This window comes from Glycine soja, chromosome 8, assembly GCF_004193775.1.
Source record: "Glycine soja cultivar W05 chromosome 8, ASM419377v2, whole genome shotgun sequence".
Classification (NCBI taxonomy): domain Eukaryota; kingdom Viridiplantae; phylum Streptophyta; class Magnoliopsida; order Fabales; family Fabaceae; genus Glycine; species Glycine soja.
The window spans coordinates 21,041,784-21,059,908 of NC_041009.1; the positions used below are offsets into that span (position 1 = coordinate 21,041,784).

At 39.5% G+C, this 18,125-nt stretch overlaps 1 protein-coding gene across 1 annotated transcript; it reads left to right on the plus strand.

Annotated features, from left to right (window-relative positions):
• Window positions 1–238: 238 nt before the first annotated feature.
• On the plus strand, window positions 239–2,252 carry LOC114424008 (replication protein A 70 kDa DNA-binding subunit A-like). Its single transcript, XM_028390889.1, has 10 exons — window positions 239–366; window positions 471–598; window positions 668–758; window positions 856–973; window positions 1,074–1,231; window positions 1,305–1,425; window positions 1,520–1,690; window positions 1,779–1,838; window positions 1,932–2,003; window positions 2,097–2,252. The coding sequence occupies exons 1-10, from the start codon at window positions 239–241 to the stop codon at window positions 2,250–2,252; spliced, it is 1,203 nt and encodes a 400-aa protein (XP_028246690.1).
• Window positions 2,253–18,125: the final 15,873 nt, after the last annotated feature.

The window sequence follows — 18,125 nt, forward strand, 5'->3', positions numbered from 1 at the left end:
GTGATGCATAATTTTAAAGTTATCAAGAATGATGGGAAATTCAGAGTTTGTGATCATGAATATAAATTATGTTTTACTGGAGTTACTGTTGTTAGGCAATGTGATATGGAACAGTTACCTTTTAGGAAATTCAGATTTGTTGCTTTTTCCAGTGTCATTGCTGGTCATTTTAAAATTGGACTCTTGGTTGGTAAGATCGTTGTTTGCAATTTGTGGATTCATTTTGATTGACTTGCTTATGGCTTTTCAAGTAAGATACGTTTACCTTGTGGTTGTTTTAGATGTTATTGGCGTGGTTGATGAAGTGGTATTCCGATATGTGTCATCCAAAAATACGAGGGTTGTTTTGAATTTAAAGGATTTAAGGTTATCTTTTACCATTTAATTTGAGTGTGTGTGATTGTTGCTTGTATCTAATGATGATTAGCTGCTGATATACTGATACATTAATTGTTGTTTCCTTCTGATAGTGGACAGGTGCTATCCTATACACTCTGGGAAAATTACTGCCTACAGTTTTTGTCTTATTTGAATGATATTGAAGATGAAAGACTGATCGTTATTCTCTTGACTCATGCTAGGATTAAGGAAGCACAGGGTCAGTGTAATGTTAGATTTCTCAATTTCCATGCTTGCCAGATTATATTTTTTTGGGTCTAATCTATAGGATCATATCCGGCATCGGTCAGTAATTCTTTCAAGGCGTCTAAACTCATGATCAATGACCTCATGCTGGAAATCCAAGAATTTAGAGAGAGGTATTTTGGCAATGTATTGCTTATGTGATTGTAATTTCAAATTGTTAGATATATAAGTAATGTTTGCTGGGCTTTTGCATTTGTTGTATTGTTATAGTCTTTTAGATTTAGGGATCGAGGTTAGATCAATTTTGACGCCTATTGGACAAGGGAGTTCACAGGTTTCAAGGTCATCTCAATTATCATCAAAAGATGCGTTTCTGTCAAATACTGAAGTAAAAAATATCTCTCAGATTAATGCCAGTTCAGAGGTGATGTTCTTATTCATTTGTAGCTTTTCTTTGTAGAAAATCTAATGTCAGTTTCTTCAAACAGGAGTTTGTTTGTGTTACTGTCGCCAAGATTACAACCATAGTGATGGACAACTATTCATGGTGCTATTTGGCTTGTGGTCAATGTTATAAAAAAACTGGCATGCAAACTGTGTCGTTCACATGTCTGTGTGGCAAAGAGAATGATCAACCTGAACTGAGGTGATTGATTCATTGTTTAATTAGTATGATGTTTATCAGCTACATTTTCTTATGCTGGTATCTATATTGGCAGGTATCGGGTTGAGGTGATTGTTAATCACAAGGGTGAACAAACCAAATTTTTGATCTGGGATTGTGAATGTGCACAGTTAATTGGTCAGTCCACGGATGAAGTCAACAGGTTCAAAATAGAAGTATGTTATTGTATTGTCATGCAATGTTTTTTAATTTACACTGAACATTTGTTACCTTGCTATCAATTTTCATTCTTTTTTTTTTCTGCGCAAGGATGGGGACGTTGATTTAAATGCCTCTCCTCAAGCACTAGATAGGCTATTGGGTTGTTTCCTTGCATTCAGAGTGAAGGTGCAACCAACGTTCAGGAATTCTGTTGTTCTTAAATATTCAAATGAATCAGACTTGATCAATGTTGTGCTAGATATGATTCCCGATAGTGAGGTTGTGTTTTGTCAAATCTATTTTAGTTATTGTGAGTATATGTATATATTCCATTTGTTTTTTAACTGTCGATTCATATATCATCTAGCCATGTTGCAAGATTGAGAATTCAATACTTGAGTCGACCGATCCTACAGTGCTTGAATCTGTGAGCTAACATTGTCTTTCTCTGTTTTTTTTTGTGTATGTTGCAATGATGGCAACAAAATTTAGCTGACTCATCAATCAATATTTGATGCAGCAATCTTTGTCTATTACCGCTGATCATGATGGGCCAATGGTTGGCTCAAGTGAGCCTATAGAGTTTGAATCTGTAAGTTGGGGTTGTCGTTGTGTGTTTTTGCTGGTGTATTTTTGGATGATGTCAACAGAATTTACCTTACTGATCAATTAATATTTTATGCAGCAATCTGTGTCTATTACCGGGGATCATGACCCTCTTCTCAAGATTCCATTGACACCAATTAAGCGCGTATCTTCTGATGAGTTGGATAATGAGGGAAAAAACTTTCAGATTTCACCTGCTGAAGTTTCCTCGAACAAATTAGCCAGGCATTCTTAGCCTGAATGAATTATGTTGTTGAAATGTTGCCTTAGATGTTTTTTGATGATCGTATGGTCAAATTGTAATATTTACCCCGTCACAGTTTTTGTGGTTTTTTTAACTCTTTGCATGGAGGACGTTGTTGGAACATTAATTTTCGTTAAATAGATTTTGTAGTTGCAAACAAAACTGGTTTTTCCCTCTTTGATTAAATGAAATAATAGTTTTTTGGGACTTTGCATTACTCTATTTGTTAACCCTGTGATGAAATTCCAATCTGTGCATTGTTGTTGTCAAAAACTTAATGAATGTAATCAATTAAAATTAGCTGATTAATGTTAACGAGTTAAGATAACTGATAAAAACAGATTGAATGCAAGAATTATTTCAGTTCAATACAAGAATGCTGATAAATGTTAACAAGTGCAGATAACTCATGAATTAAGGCTTTTTTGGAGGGAATTGCACATGAACTAAAATATAAACTGACATTTACTAATTAAAAACTCAGTCTTTTGACAACTCAAATATTAATGGTAAGTCATTAGAATCAGTAAAATAGGAAATTGCTATTGCATAGCTAATTTGGAAATTTAGTATAATCAGTGCTAAGTGAGGACAGATTCAAGGAAAGGATTATTTCGATTCTATTAGAGATGAGAATTGCAAATATGACACATTGATCAATCAAAGAAAGATTGGACAACGTTCGATATCAAAGTTTTCTCTACCCTGCATCTTTAGTTGTAGTTTTGTGTTGTGATTTCAATTTAATGCTAAATTTTCTTTTTTATCTTTCTCTACCCTGCATCTTTAGTTGTAATTTTGTGTTGTAATTTCAATTTGATGCTCAATTTTTTTTAAAATTATAATGATAACTATAAAAATGTCTAATCACATTTAATCTAGCAAATGCAGATTTTATAATGCTAAATTACTGCTTATAGTTTTTGATGTATAATTTGGTCTCTGTGTATTTCAAATCTTTGTTGTGGTGAATTGATATACAAAACAGGTTCATTGATATCAACTGCAAACATGCAAAAGAATGCACATGCAAAATGCATGTATCTCAGGTAAAGCCAGAATGTATAGAAAATGTATCCTGCAAAAAAAAAAAAAAAAAAACCTCAGCCTGACAGATCACATGAGGCAAGTATAGATTTCACTCTGAAAGGCTCTTTTAATTATGAATTTTTTATGTCATATATATTTCTCCATTAGCTTACCTATCAATACAGATGAACAAAAAACAATTTATCACAGAATTATCCAAGCTGTCAACAACAATGAAGGTGGAATGTTTTTCCTATACGGATTTGGAGGCATAGGAAAAACATTCATATGGAGAACATTAGCAAGTTCATTGAGAGCAGAGAATCAAATTGTTATTATTGTTGCTTCTAGCGGAATAGCCTCTCTATTATTACCAGAAAGCAGAACTGCACATTCCAGATTTAAAATTCATGTACCAATTTTTGAAGACTCAACATGTAATATCCATCAAGGGACCCAATTAGCAGAATTATTGAACCAGACAAGTCTAATAATTTGGGATGAAGCACCAATGGCCCACAAATTTTGTTTTCAAGCACTTGATCAAAGTTTAAGAGACATTATCACAAATAAATCAAGTTCAAATCAAATATTTAGAGGCAAAATTATAGTATTCGGTGGAGATTTTCGCCAAATACTACCAGTCATCTCAAGAGGAACCTGCTCAGACGTTGTAAATGCAACAACCAATTCATCCTATCTATGAGATTCATGTGAAATATTAACCTTGACAAAAAACATGCGCTTGCACAACAATCTAGAATCAGTTGATCAACAAGAAACTGCCACATTTGCTAAATGGATTCTAGACATTGGAGATGGAATTATAGGTGATGAAAATGATGGTTATGCTACAATTCAAGTTCCTGCTCATCTACTCATTACTCAATATGATGATCCAATCAGTGGTATAGTCAAATCAACATTCCCGGACTTAGATCAACACCATAATAATCCGGAATTCTTTAAATCCAAGCCAATACTAGCTTTAACAAATGAAACAATAAAACAAATCAATCATTACGTACTATCCTTCATTCTAGGTAATTATCTCATTACTTATTTAATTGACACTTGCTCAGTGAAAAATATAATCATTGAAATTGCAATTTTCCAAATCATAGGTGATCACATGGAATATCTAAGCTCCGATTCCGTTGATAAATCATAAACCAATGAAGATTTGTATTTCCAATCAATTACTACTGAATTCCTTAATTCATTGGATGGTTTGCCAACTCATTCTATCAAACTTAAAATTGGAAGTCCTATAATGTTGTTAAGGAACCTCAACCAAAATCAAGGTCTATGTAATGGTACTAGATTAGTGGTAACAAAGATGACAAAACATGTAATTGCAGCTGAAATTATCTCAGGTTAAAACATTAATCACGCTATTTATATTCCAAGAATGTCAATGTTTCCTTCACATTCACTCTGGCCATTTAAACTATTGAAAAGACAATTTCCGATTATGCTATCTTATGCAATGACAATTAACAAGTCACAGGGACAATTGCTATCTGTCATACCCTAATTTCGTCTGGGATTATTATTTGATGATATACAACCTTTGATTGACAGCTTCGAGACACTTGGCGTCCTTTGTTGCACAATGAATGAAGTCCCGAGACGTGTCAGAAATCAAAAGGAAGCAGGCTTGCGCAATCCGTGAAATTCCGTAATGTGGCGGAAATCAAAAAGAGGTGTTTTTGCGCAATTCGTAAGTTTCCGTAACTTCTTCGAAAGCTAAAAAAGAGTAAATACATAATCCGTAAAGATTCGTAACCTTGCGGGAGAAAAATAAGTATCGTTACGAAATTCGTAAAGTTTCGTAACGTTACGGAAAAAGAATTACCAAAAAAATAGAAGGGGGTGCATTTAGTAAAAAGGGGGGTACAAATAGCAATCTGGCCCACTTGGGCCTTCCAGATCCTTCCTCCAGAAGGCTGTTGCTTCTGGAGGAAGCAACCTTGCTCGCCTGGGCGAGCTGGGTGGCAAGCTCCTCCCCTATTTTGCTATAAATAGGGGGAGGAGTGAAGAAGAAAGGGGTTCAACTTCTTAGGCACTTCTCTCTCTCTCGAAATTGTTGAGGAAAATTGTTTCCGTGAAGAAAATCCAAGCCGAGGCGCTTCCGTAACGTTTCCGTGAGTAATTACGCGAAGATTCTCGACCGTTCTTCAAGATTCATCGTTCGTTCTTCGTTTTCTTCAGTCTTCAACGGGTAAGTACCTCAAACCGAGCTTTTCAATTCATTCTATGTACTCGTGGTGGTCCACAGTTTGTTTCATGTATTTTTATTCTCATTTTCATTTACTTTTTATACCCCCTTTTGATCTGCTTAAGCCATTTATTTAAGTCATTTCTAGCCTAATCTAAAAATAAAATAAATTTCCACCGATCGTTTGAATTGCATCATCCGTTAATTTCGGTTAAAATGAATTCCGACCGTTCGGTCGTGCCGTAACCACATTGGAAATCAAAAAAGAGGTAAAATAATAATATAATAATCAAAAAATACTTTTTTAGTAAAATAAAGCGAAAAATCAATCGGACGTTTTCTATTTGGGATTTCTCATTCTTAATTGAATTGACTAATAACTAAAGTGAAACTAAGGCTAAAATCAAACTCGCCTAGTCAAGCTCGTCCACAAAAATAGGTTTTGAAAGTTTATCATTTCAGTTTCTTACTAAGTAAAATGGATCATTTTTAAGGTCCAACGCCTTAAAATGATCACCCTTCAAGTAAAAAGAATCACTTGATTCACGCATAAGAAAGAACTACGTAGGTCTGATTTCCTCTTTGATGGATGGTACGTAGGAGCAAGAGCCCCGCTTTTGTCGACCTCAAAAAATAAAAAGAAATAAAGTTAAGGTAACACAATTTCCACAATTCTAAAAAATAGGTTGTTGTCCTTCGAGACAAACGTAAGAGGTGCTAATACCTTCCTCAAGCGTAAATACAACTCCCGAACTTAGAATTTTCATTTTGACCGGTTTCCTTCGATTTTCCCGACGTTTTCCACAAATAAACGTTGGTGGCAACTCCGCGCATCTTTCCTCCTTTGGAAAGCGCACCTGTGAGCCTCGCCTCGCTCGCCCGCAAAAGGGCACGTTGCGACAGTTGGCGACTCCACTGGGGACTAGTTTTGTGAGTTAGGCCTATTTTAAGGAATTGTGGATTTGTGAAACTTCGTGTGTGCATTTGTTGGACTGTGTAAAATGTAAATAACTGTTGTCTATTTCACATTCTTTACACTGCATTCTAAGCACCCACGGGTTTGAGTAAAAAAGGGGCCCTACACCCGGGTTCATGGGAATTTAAGGAGTGGAGGTGAATCTATCATCATGCTAGGTCTCCGACTTGCTTGATAATAGTGAAACCTCGTCTAGAGCTTTCTCTCTTTATAATGTGTTGTCGCTGGTATTCCATACCGCCACAATATTATTATCTTGAGTGATGATACCTCTAGAAAACAGTCATGTGAGTTATGAATTGTTGGGGAGTAGTTATTAGAGACCCCTAGATATTGTCCTATAGGTTCCCAAATAGGGGCAAAGAGCAAACACGCTCCGTGCCATTCGTTCTCATGCATTTTTTGGTAAATAGCACTAGTTTATAGTTTTGCTAGTGATGTTTGGTTTCTTTAGAGTAATACGTAACCTTTTTAATACTACGTTGAGGCGCCATCATGCCCAAAACGTAGCATTAAAGTTGGATCTCTACAGTCTCGTATGTGTGAATTACCCCTTTGTGTTGTTTTCTTTCCGTTTCATGCATGCGCATCTGCATCATACCGTCACACATGCGTTGTATGTGGGTCTCGTCTTTTTTCATGGGAAGCCGAAAGATCCATATCGTCTTCTTAAGTGCACACATGGGGCACTGCGCCCCCCCAAATGCGCAATAAGGAGAGATAATTTTTCGGGCTCTCGTGTCCGTAAGTGCATTCATATCATGCACCGCATAAACATCTCTTCAGCATCATAATGAACATATCGTTCCTACATTTGTTCGTTATCATATTCCAGCATCACATTTTGCATGAGTCATTGCATCATCATGCATATGTGTTCAACAAACTTTTTATTCTACAAACTGCATACCTTTTGTTTTCATGTTCGCTCATGCATGATCCTTGTATTTTCCTCTGCAAAACAAAAAAAGGGGGAAGCGTGAAAATTCACACTACATTCTTAGTTGCATGGTACCATGAGCCAAACCATGTTGGGATCATAAACCCATTTCACTTAAAAAAACAAAATGATTGAACATGGTACCTAATGCATGGTTAACTAAGAAAGGATGTTTCTTCGGGCATCTCAATCTCATAATTACATTTTCCATGCATAGCATGCATAATCCCGAGTCTTGCATCCCTATGAATTGTTGATGAAGTATTGGCGATCAAAATTGCCATTCCCTGGGTTATGGGGTTGAACCAAGCTCGCGCTTTTACGAAAAGGTTCATCGAGTCAAGTTGAAGTATGAAAGTAACCATCTTGCAAAAAATTGGGGCAAAAGATGGATCGTGTTACATCGCTCCTTCGTCTACTGCCAAACACATTTAGGGCTGTCGATGTTCCTGTTACTTCCAGTTTCACCTTGACGGAGATGTCATGGACCATGTTGAAAATCTAAATTGATTCAACCCCATATCTTGTGTAAAAATTCGCAATACTTCAATTGTGCATCATTCGCATACATCCATGTTGTTCATTGGTTGCATTGCTCATTGCATTCTTTCCTTGAAAAGAAAAAGAGAACCTAATCATTGTTATAAAAAAGAAAAAAAAAAGCATGCTTTACGGTGCCCTCACCGAACCTATGCTAGAGCTAGAGTAATGGGTAAAGCGGAGGAGGTACAAGAGTAGATGGAGGCCGACATGGAGGCCATGAAAGAGAAAATGGCCGCAATGATGGAGGCCATGATGAGCGTGAAGAAGATAATGGAAGCCAATGCGATTGCAATTGCCGCTACCAGTGTTGTTGCTAAGGTGAACCTGATGTCCCCATCAACCAAATGAATCATCCAACCTCAGATATGGTAGGCAAAGATTTGGAAAGTATGGGCGGCCCCCATGATGTGCAAATTCAAAACGAGCACGCCTTCCCGCCATATGGCTTGCCTCTCAACTATACGCCACCCAATGTGGCGTACACTCCCAATAAGAATGTCAATAACTCCACTCCTATACCCATTGAGAGCCAGCAACCCCAAACTGATCATGCACATGTCTCTTAAACCGTGGGGGAGACACATGAAATTCCCCATCACAATCTAGCTGACTTCGAGCCTTGGCTCGGATATGCCACTGAAGGGCAAGCAGTTGGTGGTATACCCCTACAAAACCCTTCGGAAGGCCCTCAGTATCACCCCCAGCTACACCTCTTGCATTCCACAACAAGTAAAAACCCTCGTGCTATGGCAGAAATGGAAAAGTTGGATCATTTAGAGGAAAGGCTCAGGGCCATTGAAGGAGGTGAAGATTATGCCTTTGCTAACCTAAAAGAGTTGTTCCTAGAACCCAATATCATCACCCCTCCCAAGTTCAAGGTGCTGGACTTTGACAAGTACAAGGGGACTACTTGCCCCAAGAACCATCTAAAGATGTATTATCGGAAGATGAGGGCATGTGCAAAGATGAGGAATTACTGATACATTCCATCCAAGAAAGTCTTACTGGGGTAGTTGTTACCTGGTACACTAACTTGGAACCTTCTCGAGTCCATTCCTGGGAGGACCTAATGGTTGCCTTTGTTAGGCAGTGTTGGTATAATGGCTTTGGATAGGATGCAACTACAAAATATGTGCAAAAAAGGGGGCACGGATCTTTCAAAGAATACACCCAAAGGTGGAGAGACCTGGTAGCTCAAGTGGCACCTCAATGACAGAGAAAAAATGATAATGATAGTAGACACATTACCAGTATTCTACTATGAAAAGATGGTGGACTACACACCTTCAAGCTTTGATGATATGGTCTTCACCGACGAAAGGATCAAAGTGAGTCTAAAAAGAGACAAATCTGATCATCATACTTTGATAAATGCCAAAAAAACTAGGGCAAGTGAAGAGGATGAGAAGAAGGGAGAAACATATGTTGTGACTGCCATTCTTATACGACCAAGTTTCCCACCAACCCAACAATGTCATTACTCAGCCAATAACAAACCTTCTCCTTACCCACCGCCCAGTTATCCACAAAGGTCATCCCTAAAATCAACCACAAAGCCTACCTACCGCACTTCCAATGACAAACACCACATTTAGCGTAAACCAAAACACCAACCAAGAAATGAATTTTGCAGCGAGAAAGCCTTAGAATTCACCCTGATTCCAGTGTCCTATGCTGACTTGCTCCCATATCTACTTGATAATTCAATGGTAGCCATAACCCTAGCCAAGGTTCATCAACCTCTATTTCTTCGAGAATACGACTCGAACGCAACGTGTGCTTGTCACGGAGAAGCCCCGAGGCGTTCCATTGAGCATTGTAAGGCTCTGAAGCGTAAGGTGCAAGGTCTAATTGATGCGGGCTGGCTGAAATTTGAGGAGAATCGCGTGTAAATACCGACATTTACAAGAGATGCCACACATGGGGCAATTTTGAAAGCTGTTGTTAGATGTCTCTAATGACTCATCATAATTTTCAAGTGCAAGCCATTGGTCTGTTTGCTCAAGCGACCTGTGCTCTTGAGTTTGGACTTCCAAGACCGTTCAATCAGAGATTACTCGTCTTGCACGTTGGTGGGGGTGCCGTAAAACAACGAGTAAAGTTCAAAACAAATAAGTTTCAAAATAAAAAAAAGGGGTTCAAAAAGAAAAAGAAAAAGAAACATTTGATTGACTGTGTTTTCAAGACGTTCATATGACCTCATTCCGGAAAGTTTGTCTTTTTAGAGAGAAGTGAGTTATCAAGAATATGATGTTGGACAAAGGGCCTCAGTTAACTTAAGAAAAATGGGGGTTGAATTAAGATACAAAGGCTATTCCCCAATTAAACTTTCACTCTCTTTTTGGATGACGTTGCTATTTAGCAACATTCTGCCCGGCGACCACAATGCCAATCTCCCCTTGCAGATGTATCGGTTGGTCTGTGCCGTCATGACATAGGTAAGTATACACATGGTTCAATTGATTTCTGATGTCATCTATTGTTTGCAGGGATCGCGCCCACAAGACGCCCAGTGGGCCCGAAGAAGTCCAACAGGGCCCTGGGGTTTCCAGCTCTGGTTACGGGCCTCTGTAGTCCTACAGGGTGCCCGTTCCCCCAGCGAGGTCATGCCATCGTGACATAGGTAAGTATACATATGGTTCAACTGATTTCTGATACCATCTATTGTTTGCAGGAATCGCACCCACAAAGACACCCAGTGGACCCGGAGAAGTCCAACAGGGCCCTGGGGTTTCCAGCTCTGGTTACGGGCCTCTGTAGTCCTACAGGGTGCCCGTTCCCCCCGGCAAGGTCACATCATCATAGGTAAGTATGCACATCGCTCAACTGATTTTTGATTTCATCTATTATTTGCAGGGATCGCGCCTGCAAGACACCCAGTGGACCCGAAGAAGTCCAACAGGGTCTTGGAGTTGTCAAGCTCTAATTACGGGTCTCTGTCAGTTCTATGGAGTACCTGTCACTTCCAGCAAGGGCATCAGGCCCCCTACTAATCGAGCTTTTATCAAGAAGTACTGCATCCACAGGCAGGCGCAAGGCGAAACACCACAGCAGCCTGAGGATGGCCGGCAGCGGGCAACAGACGCACCGCCATCACCTCTAGAGTTCACCTCAGCTCATCCACAAAAAGGTTAGAGCGTTGCTTACGACCCATGGCCGACCAAGTCCAAAGTCAAAGGTAAGCAAAGTACTAGGTCCGTGACCGACAAGCCATCAAGCGTCCAGCTCAAGACGTTAAAGAAGCGCTACTAGGAGGCAACCTAGTACCTTTTAAATCTCTGCTTGTTATTTGATCACTTTTTGTTTCTCAAGTCATAGTAGGACACACCTAGTTGCTCATGATCCTAGGAATTTAAATAAAACAAGCACAAGCTCGGAAGGTAGTCATACCTCACAAAATATATATATGTATGTTTAGGTAGTGAAAATACCTAAGATATGCATGTATGTAAACAAAAATACTTCACAAAATATATATATATATATATATATATATATATATGTATGTTTAGATATGCATGTATGTAGCAAAAAGATATCTCACAAAGTATATATATGTATGTTTAGGTAGCAAGATACCTTGGATATGCATGTATATAGCAAAAATATCTCACGAAACATATATATGTATGTTTAGGTAGCAAGATACCTTGGACACGCATGTATATAGCAAAATGTCTCACAAAAATATACGTATGTTTAGGTAGCAAAATACCTCATGGAAAAAAAGAGAGCAAAAAGAGAGCGAGCAAGAAAAGAATAAGAAGGAAGAAAAAAAAAGAAAATAAAAATAATAAAGGTTGTCTAGCTAAAAAATGACATGCTTGTGAAAAGAGATAACTTCCAGCTTTTCTTTGAAAAATTCACTGATCATAACCAGTTTTTGAAAAAATGTGTATACATTTGAAGGGTGAGTGTTGTGAAAATTTTCCCGAACGCCCAAAATGGACTCGGATGAATGCATGAATTGATAAAAAACATATTTTGGAAACACTAGGTTGACTTAAGTAGGGAAAATGAATCCTGTGCCCTAGTGTCACATGACCATAAAAACTTGATGCTTGAGTGTCCACATGGGTTCATGCATGACCAATTTTGCATAAAATTTCCTAATCATCATTGTTGCTTGTATATCATGGAAATAATGTGGGACATCCCCTTTATCCCCGAACCGCTGGCCAAACCCTGACATATATCATGACCAGTCGTTCTACAAGCCTTGAGCCAAAATCCCAACTTATCATAAACCTTGACCCAGGGTGAGAACGTCAATCCTCGCCCTCGAAAGAAAACAAAAAAAAAAGAAAAAGAGAAAATTCTCAATCAAAGAAGGGGAGAAAGAAAAAAAAAGAAAAAGAAAAAGAAAATTCCCGATCAAGGATCGGGAGAAAACTGAAGAAACATCCAGAAAGGTCTTTGGGCCAGACAATATCTAAACAATACATAATTGTCACCAAGTGAACAAGAAAAAGGAAACCACAACCTAAAGTGGTCCTCTCCCTTTGATTGCCGACAAAATCCTGTGCACTAGCGACTTTCTCGCCACGCACTAAACAAAAACAGAAAAGGAAAAGGCCCAAAAACACTCAAAGCCAAATTTCCCACCAAAAGAACCCATTCCCATGGAAAGTCCTATTGATCCATGATCACGCATGTAATCTTTGATTTGATAGGAAATGATTTGCAAAATCAAGTCATGACATATCTATGGTTCGGAATTAGGATAAAACACTTACCTGTGTGAGATTGATACACTTTGAGTGATTTTCTTCTATTTTTGTTGAACCCAGTGCTTCCTCTAAATGGTCATTTAGAAACGAAATGCTAATATCCAAAATCTCATTTACGGTTATGAGAAAATTTTATCAGCATACTCTCCTTCCCCGATAGACACATCATTTTTCATCCAAAAAACATTTGATGCTCTGATCAGTTGGAAGTTTTTTGTCTCTTTACTAAAGCATGTTCGCATTTTGGTAAAGAAAACACCGAGACTATTTTTAGTCTCATAGTTATCAAGAACTACGTAGGTATGAGTTCCTCATCACAAATTGAGGATACGTAGGAGCAAAAGCCCTGCTTTTGTCGAGCACCCCACTTTTTGTTACCGTGACCCAAGAGTCTGGGGGCATGCGGAGCCACATGATTGGGAGATCCCTTGATCCATATTTCTTTTTGTTTCCATTTGTTTTTTTCTGTTACATATCATCTTATTTTTGTTTGACTAAGGGACTAACGTATTTTTCATGTTTTGACTTTTGTTTTGTACATACATATCGTTTGAGTTGTTACGTCGGTACTTGTTTCGTTGTTGTCAATAGTGTTTGTTGAAATTTCGGAACCGTGTAGAGTTTTTCATTTAGGAACGCCGTCCTAAAAATAAAATGAACCAAAAATCCTAATAAAAAGAAAGAAGCGTTGTGAATAAAAGTCATGTTCATAAAGAAAAGAAAAAGGTTTTTATTTATACATGTATGTAAAAGGAAAATGTGTATAGAAGGATTCTTTGTGTGTAAATGATGCGTGGAAAGGAATTCTTGTGTGTGTGAGCAACGAGTGTATATGAAGAAACTTTTGTGTGAACTATAAGTGTGTGTTGGGAAAAATGAAAAATCTTTGAATGTAAATAGGGTTTGTATATAGACCGTGTGACGTAAAAAGAAAAGTTCTAATGTGTGTACAGAAAAAGTTTGTCATGTATAAAAATATAGATGTACAAAGAAAGGTTTTCCTCATAAAGGACCACAGGTGTATAGTTTTAGTGAACATATATAAAAATAAAACAAAAAGTAAAGAGAAAGAAAGACCGCAAAGGTCGACATGTTATAGTTAAGAAGTATAAATTATTCGTAAAGAGCAAACGTATCTTCTGGAAACAAGGGACTGATGCTAAGAGTTTATTTTCCGGAATGAACCGAGATAAGGATGGATGAATTCATTGAACTGATGAAAGAACATAACTTGGAAACGTTGGGTCTGTCTGTGTAATTTCCCAACCGTAGTATCACAATGCCATAAACAGGATGCTTGAGTGCCCACCTGGCTGTAGTCATGACCAATTTTGCACGTTGTTTTCAAATCATCATTATCACGCGTGCCTTATGGAACAATGTGGAAGCTCGGCCCGAAATCGACACCTTGACACCCAAATTTGTTTCGCCCCAGATATCAAGATTGGGTTCCCACGATAAAAGACCCCATTGAAACACAACCTTAGACCTTTTTGAACCTTGGCCTTAAAAAAGGAATCCTCATTCTTTCCCCTAAAGCAAAGGACAGCGGAATCTCCTCAAGGGAGAGCGAATAGAATGCTAAAACCCGATTTCCCAAAGAAAGGGATGGGGAAGGAGAAGTAAAAAGAAAGAAAAGGAAGAAATGGAAAGAAAGAAAAAGAAAAAGATGAAAATAAAGAAAAGAACAAAAGAAAGGAAGGAAGGATTCCTGATCAAAGATCGAAAGGAAGTGAAAAGGGAAAAGAAGCAATTCTCGATCAATGAAGGAAAGAGGGCAAAAATTCTTCAAGCCAGATTGCCACTCGAAATCATTTTTCGATTGGCAATATCCCACCCCACGTAAACAAAGAAGAAAAGACCGAAACACCCAGCTTCCTCTCCAAAAACACCACCCTCGAGAAAATCCTATTGGTCCGTGATCATACGTTTGATCTTTGATTCGATAGGAAATCGTGTGCAAAATAGAGTCATGGTGCAGTTATGGTTTGGGAATAGGATAAAACACTTGCCTTGTGAGTTTTATACACTATGAGTGATTTATTTTCAGCTTAGCCCGATGTTTCCCCTGCATGTTCATTTGAAAGCTAAAAGTTGACGTCCTGCCCTTTATTCTCGGTTACAAGGAAGATTACCCTTGGCACAAGTATATTGTTTCTCTAAGATATGGTGCTCTCGCGAATGATTTATTTTTCTTTACAAAAAGCATGTTTGCCTTTCAGGTGGAAAAACCCGGTGGACCGTTCGGTCCCGCCAACCCCTTTTTTCGGAGCCCCATGAATGTTATTGCCTAGGGCTGTTCATGTGTCCTCCATTTTCGAGTTTGGAGCTGTGTTTCATGATTGCCTAAGTGAGGACCCTCAAGGCAATCCTCCATTCTCACTCTTTTTCGGAGCCCCATGAATGTTATTGCCTAGGGCTGTTCATGTGTCCTCCATTTTCGAGTTTGGAGCTGTGTTTCATGATTGCCTAAGTGAGGACCTTCAAGGCAATCCTCCATTCTCACCCTTTTTTGGAGCCCCATGAACGTTGTTGCCTAGGGCTATTCATGTGTCCTCCACTTTCGAGTTTGGAGCTGTGTTTCATGATTGCCTAAGTGAGGACCCTCAAGGCAATCCTCTATTCTCACCCTTTTTCGGAGCCCCATGAACGTTATTGCCTAGGGCTGTTCATGTGTCCTCCACTTTCGAGTTTGGAGCTGTGTTTCATGATTGCCTAAGTGAGGACCCTCAAGGAAATCCTCCATTCTCCACCTTTTTCGGAGCCCCATGAATGTTATTGCCTAGCGCTGTTCATGTGTCTTCCACCTTCGAGTTTGGAGCTGTGTTTCATGATTGCCTAAGTGCGGACCCTCAAGGCAATCCTCCATTCTCCCCCTTTTTCGGTTCGAGTTTGGAACTAAGTTTCATGATTGCCTAAGTGCGGACCCTCAAGGCAATCCTCCATTCTCCACCTTTTTCGGAGCCCCATGAATGTTATTGCCTAGCGCTGTTCATGTGTCCTCCACTTTCGAGTTTGGAGCTGTGTTTCATGATTGCTTAAGTGCGGACCCTCAAGGCAATCCTCCATTCTCCCCCTTTTTCAGTTCGAGTTTGGAGCTAAGTTTCATGATTGCCTAAGTGCGGACCCTCAACGCAATCCTCCATTCTCCACCTTTTTCGGAGCCCCATGAATGTTATTGCCTAGCGCTGTTCATGTGTCCTCCACTTTCGAGTTTGTAGCTAAGTTTCATGATTGCCTAAGTGCGGACCCTTAAGGCAATCCTCCATTCTCCCCCTTTTTTCGGTTCGAGTTTGGAGCTAAGTTTCATGATTGCCTAAGTGCGGACCCTCAAGGCAATCCTCCATTCTCCACCTTTTTCGGAGCCCCATGAATGTAATTGCCTAGCGCTGTTCATGTGTCCTCCACCTTCGAGTTTGGAGCTGTGTTTCATGATTGCCTAAGTGCGGACCCTCAAGGCAATCCTCCATTCTCCCCCTTTTTCGGTTCAAGTTTGGAGCTAAGTTTCATGATTGCCTAAGTGCGGACCCTCAAGGCAATCCTCCATTCTCCACCTTTTTCGGAGCCCCATGAATGTAATTGCCTAGCGCTGTTCATGTGTCCTCCACTTTCGAGTTTGGTGCTGTGTTTCATGATTGCCTAAGTGCGGACTCTCAAGGCAATCCTCCATTCTCCCCCTTTTTCGGTTCGAGTTTGGAGCTAAGTTTCATGATTGCCTAAGTACGGACCCTCAAGGCAATCCTCCATTCTCCACCTTTTTCGGAGCCCCATGAATGTTATTGCCTAGCGCTGTTCATGTGTCCTCCACTTTCGAGTTTGGAGCTGTGTTTCATGATTGCCTAAGTGCGGACCCTCAAGGCAATCCTCCATTCTCCCCCTTTTTTCGGTTCGAGTTTGGAGCTAAGTTTCATGATTGCCTAAGTGCGGACCCTCAAGGCAATCATCCATTCTCCCCCTTTTTCGGTTCGAGTTTGGAGCTAAGTTTCATGATTGCCTAAGTGCAGACCCTCAAGGCAATCCTCCATTCTCCACCTTTTTCGGAGCCCCATGAATGTTATTGCTTAGCGTTGTTCATGTGTCCTCCACTTTCGAGTTTGGAGCTAAGTTTCATGATTGCCTAAGTGCGAACCCTTAAGGCAATCCTCCATTCTCCACCTTTTTCGGAGCCCCATGAATGTTATTGCCTAGCACTGTTCATGTGTCCTCCACTTTCGAGTTTGGAGTTGTGTTTCATGATTGCCTAAGTGCGGACCCTCAAGGCAATCCTCCATTCTCCACCTTTGGTCGGAGCCCCACGAATGTCATTGCCTAGCGCTGTTCATGTGTCCTCCATTATCAAGCGCGAAGCCTCTGGTGACTGGGAAATACGTTATTCTTTTATTTTCCAGATCGGTTCCTTCGCCAAATATGTGTATATATGTATATGTATATTATATTCGTTGTTCTTGTTGTTGTTTGTGTTTTGTTTTGTGCAGAAGAAAAAGAAGGAGTAGAGACGAGGGTCGTCATCATGGAAAGGGCAGGACGGACAAAATCAGTGTCCTATCTTTGCTTTCCTCTTATCTTCGATGAGAGGTAAGTAAAAAGGGGCAACTGTCATACCCTAATTTCGTTCGGGGATTATTATTTGATGATATAAAACCTTTGATTGACCGCTTCGAGACACTTGGCTTCCTTTGTTGCACAATGAATGAAGTCCCGAGACGTGTCAGACATCAAAAGGATGTAGGCTTGCGCAATCCGTGAAATTCCGTAATGTGGCGGAAATCGAAAAGAGGTGTTTTTGCGCAATTTGTAAGTTTCTGTAACTTCTTCGAAAGCTAAAAAAGAGTAAATACATAATCCGTAAAGATTCGTAACCTTGCGGGAGAAAAATAAGTATCGTTACGAAATTCGTAAAGTTTCGTAACGTTGCAGAAAAAGAATTACCAAAAAAAATAGAAGGGGGTGCATTTAGTAAAAAGGGGGGTACAAATAGCAATCTGGCCCACTTGGGCCTTCCAGATCCTTCCTCCAGAAGGCTGTTGCTTCTGGAGGAAGCAACCTTGCTCGCCTGGGCGAGCTGGGTGGCAAGCTCCTCCCCTATTTTGCTATAAATAGGGGGAGGAGTGAAGAAGAAAGGGGTTCAGCTTCTTAGGCACTTCTCTCTCTCTCGAAATTGCTGAGGAAAATTGTTTCCGTGAAGAAAATCCAAGCCGAGGCGCTTCCGTAACGTTTCCGTGAGTAATTACGCGAAGATTCTCGACCGTTCTTTAAGATTCGTCGTTCGTTCTTCGTTTTCTTCAGTCTTCAACGGGTAAGTACCTCAAACCGAGCTTTTCAATTCATTCTATGTACCCGTGGTGGTCCACATTTTGTTTCATGTATTTTTATTCTCGTTTTCATTTACTTTTTATACCCCTTTTTGACGTGCTTAAGCCATTTA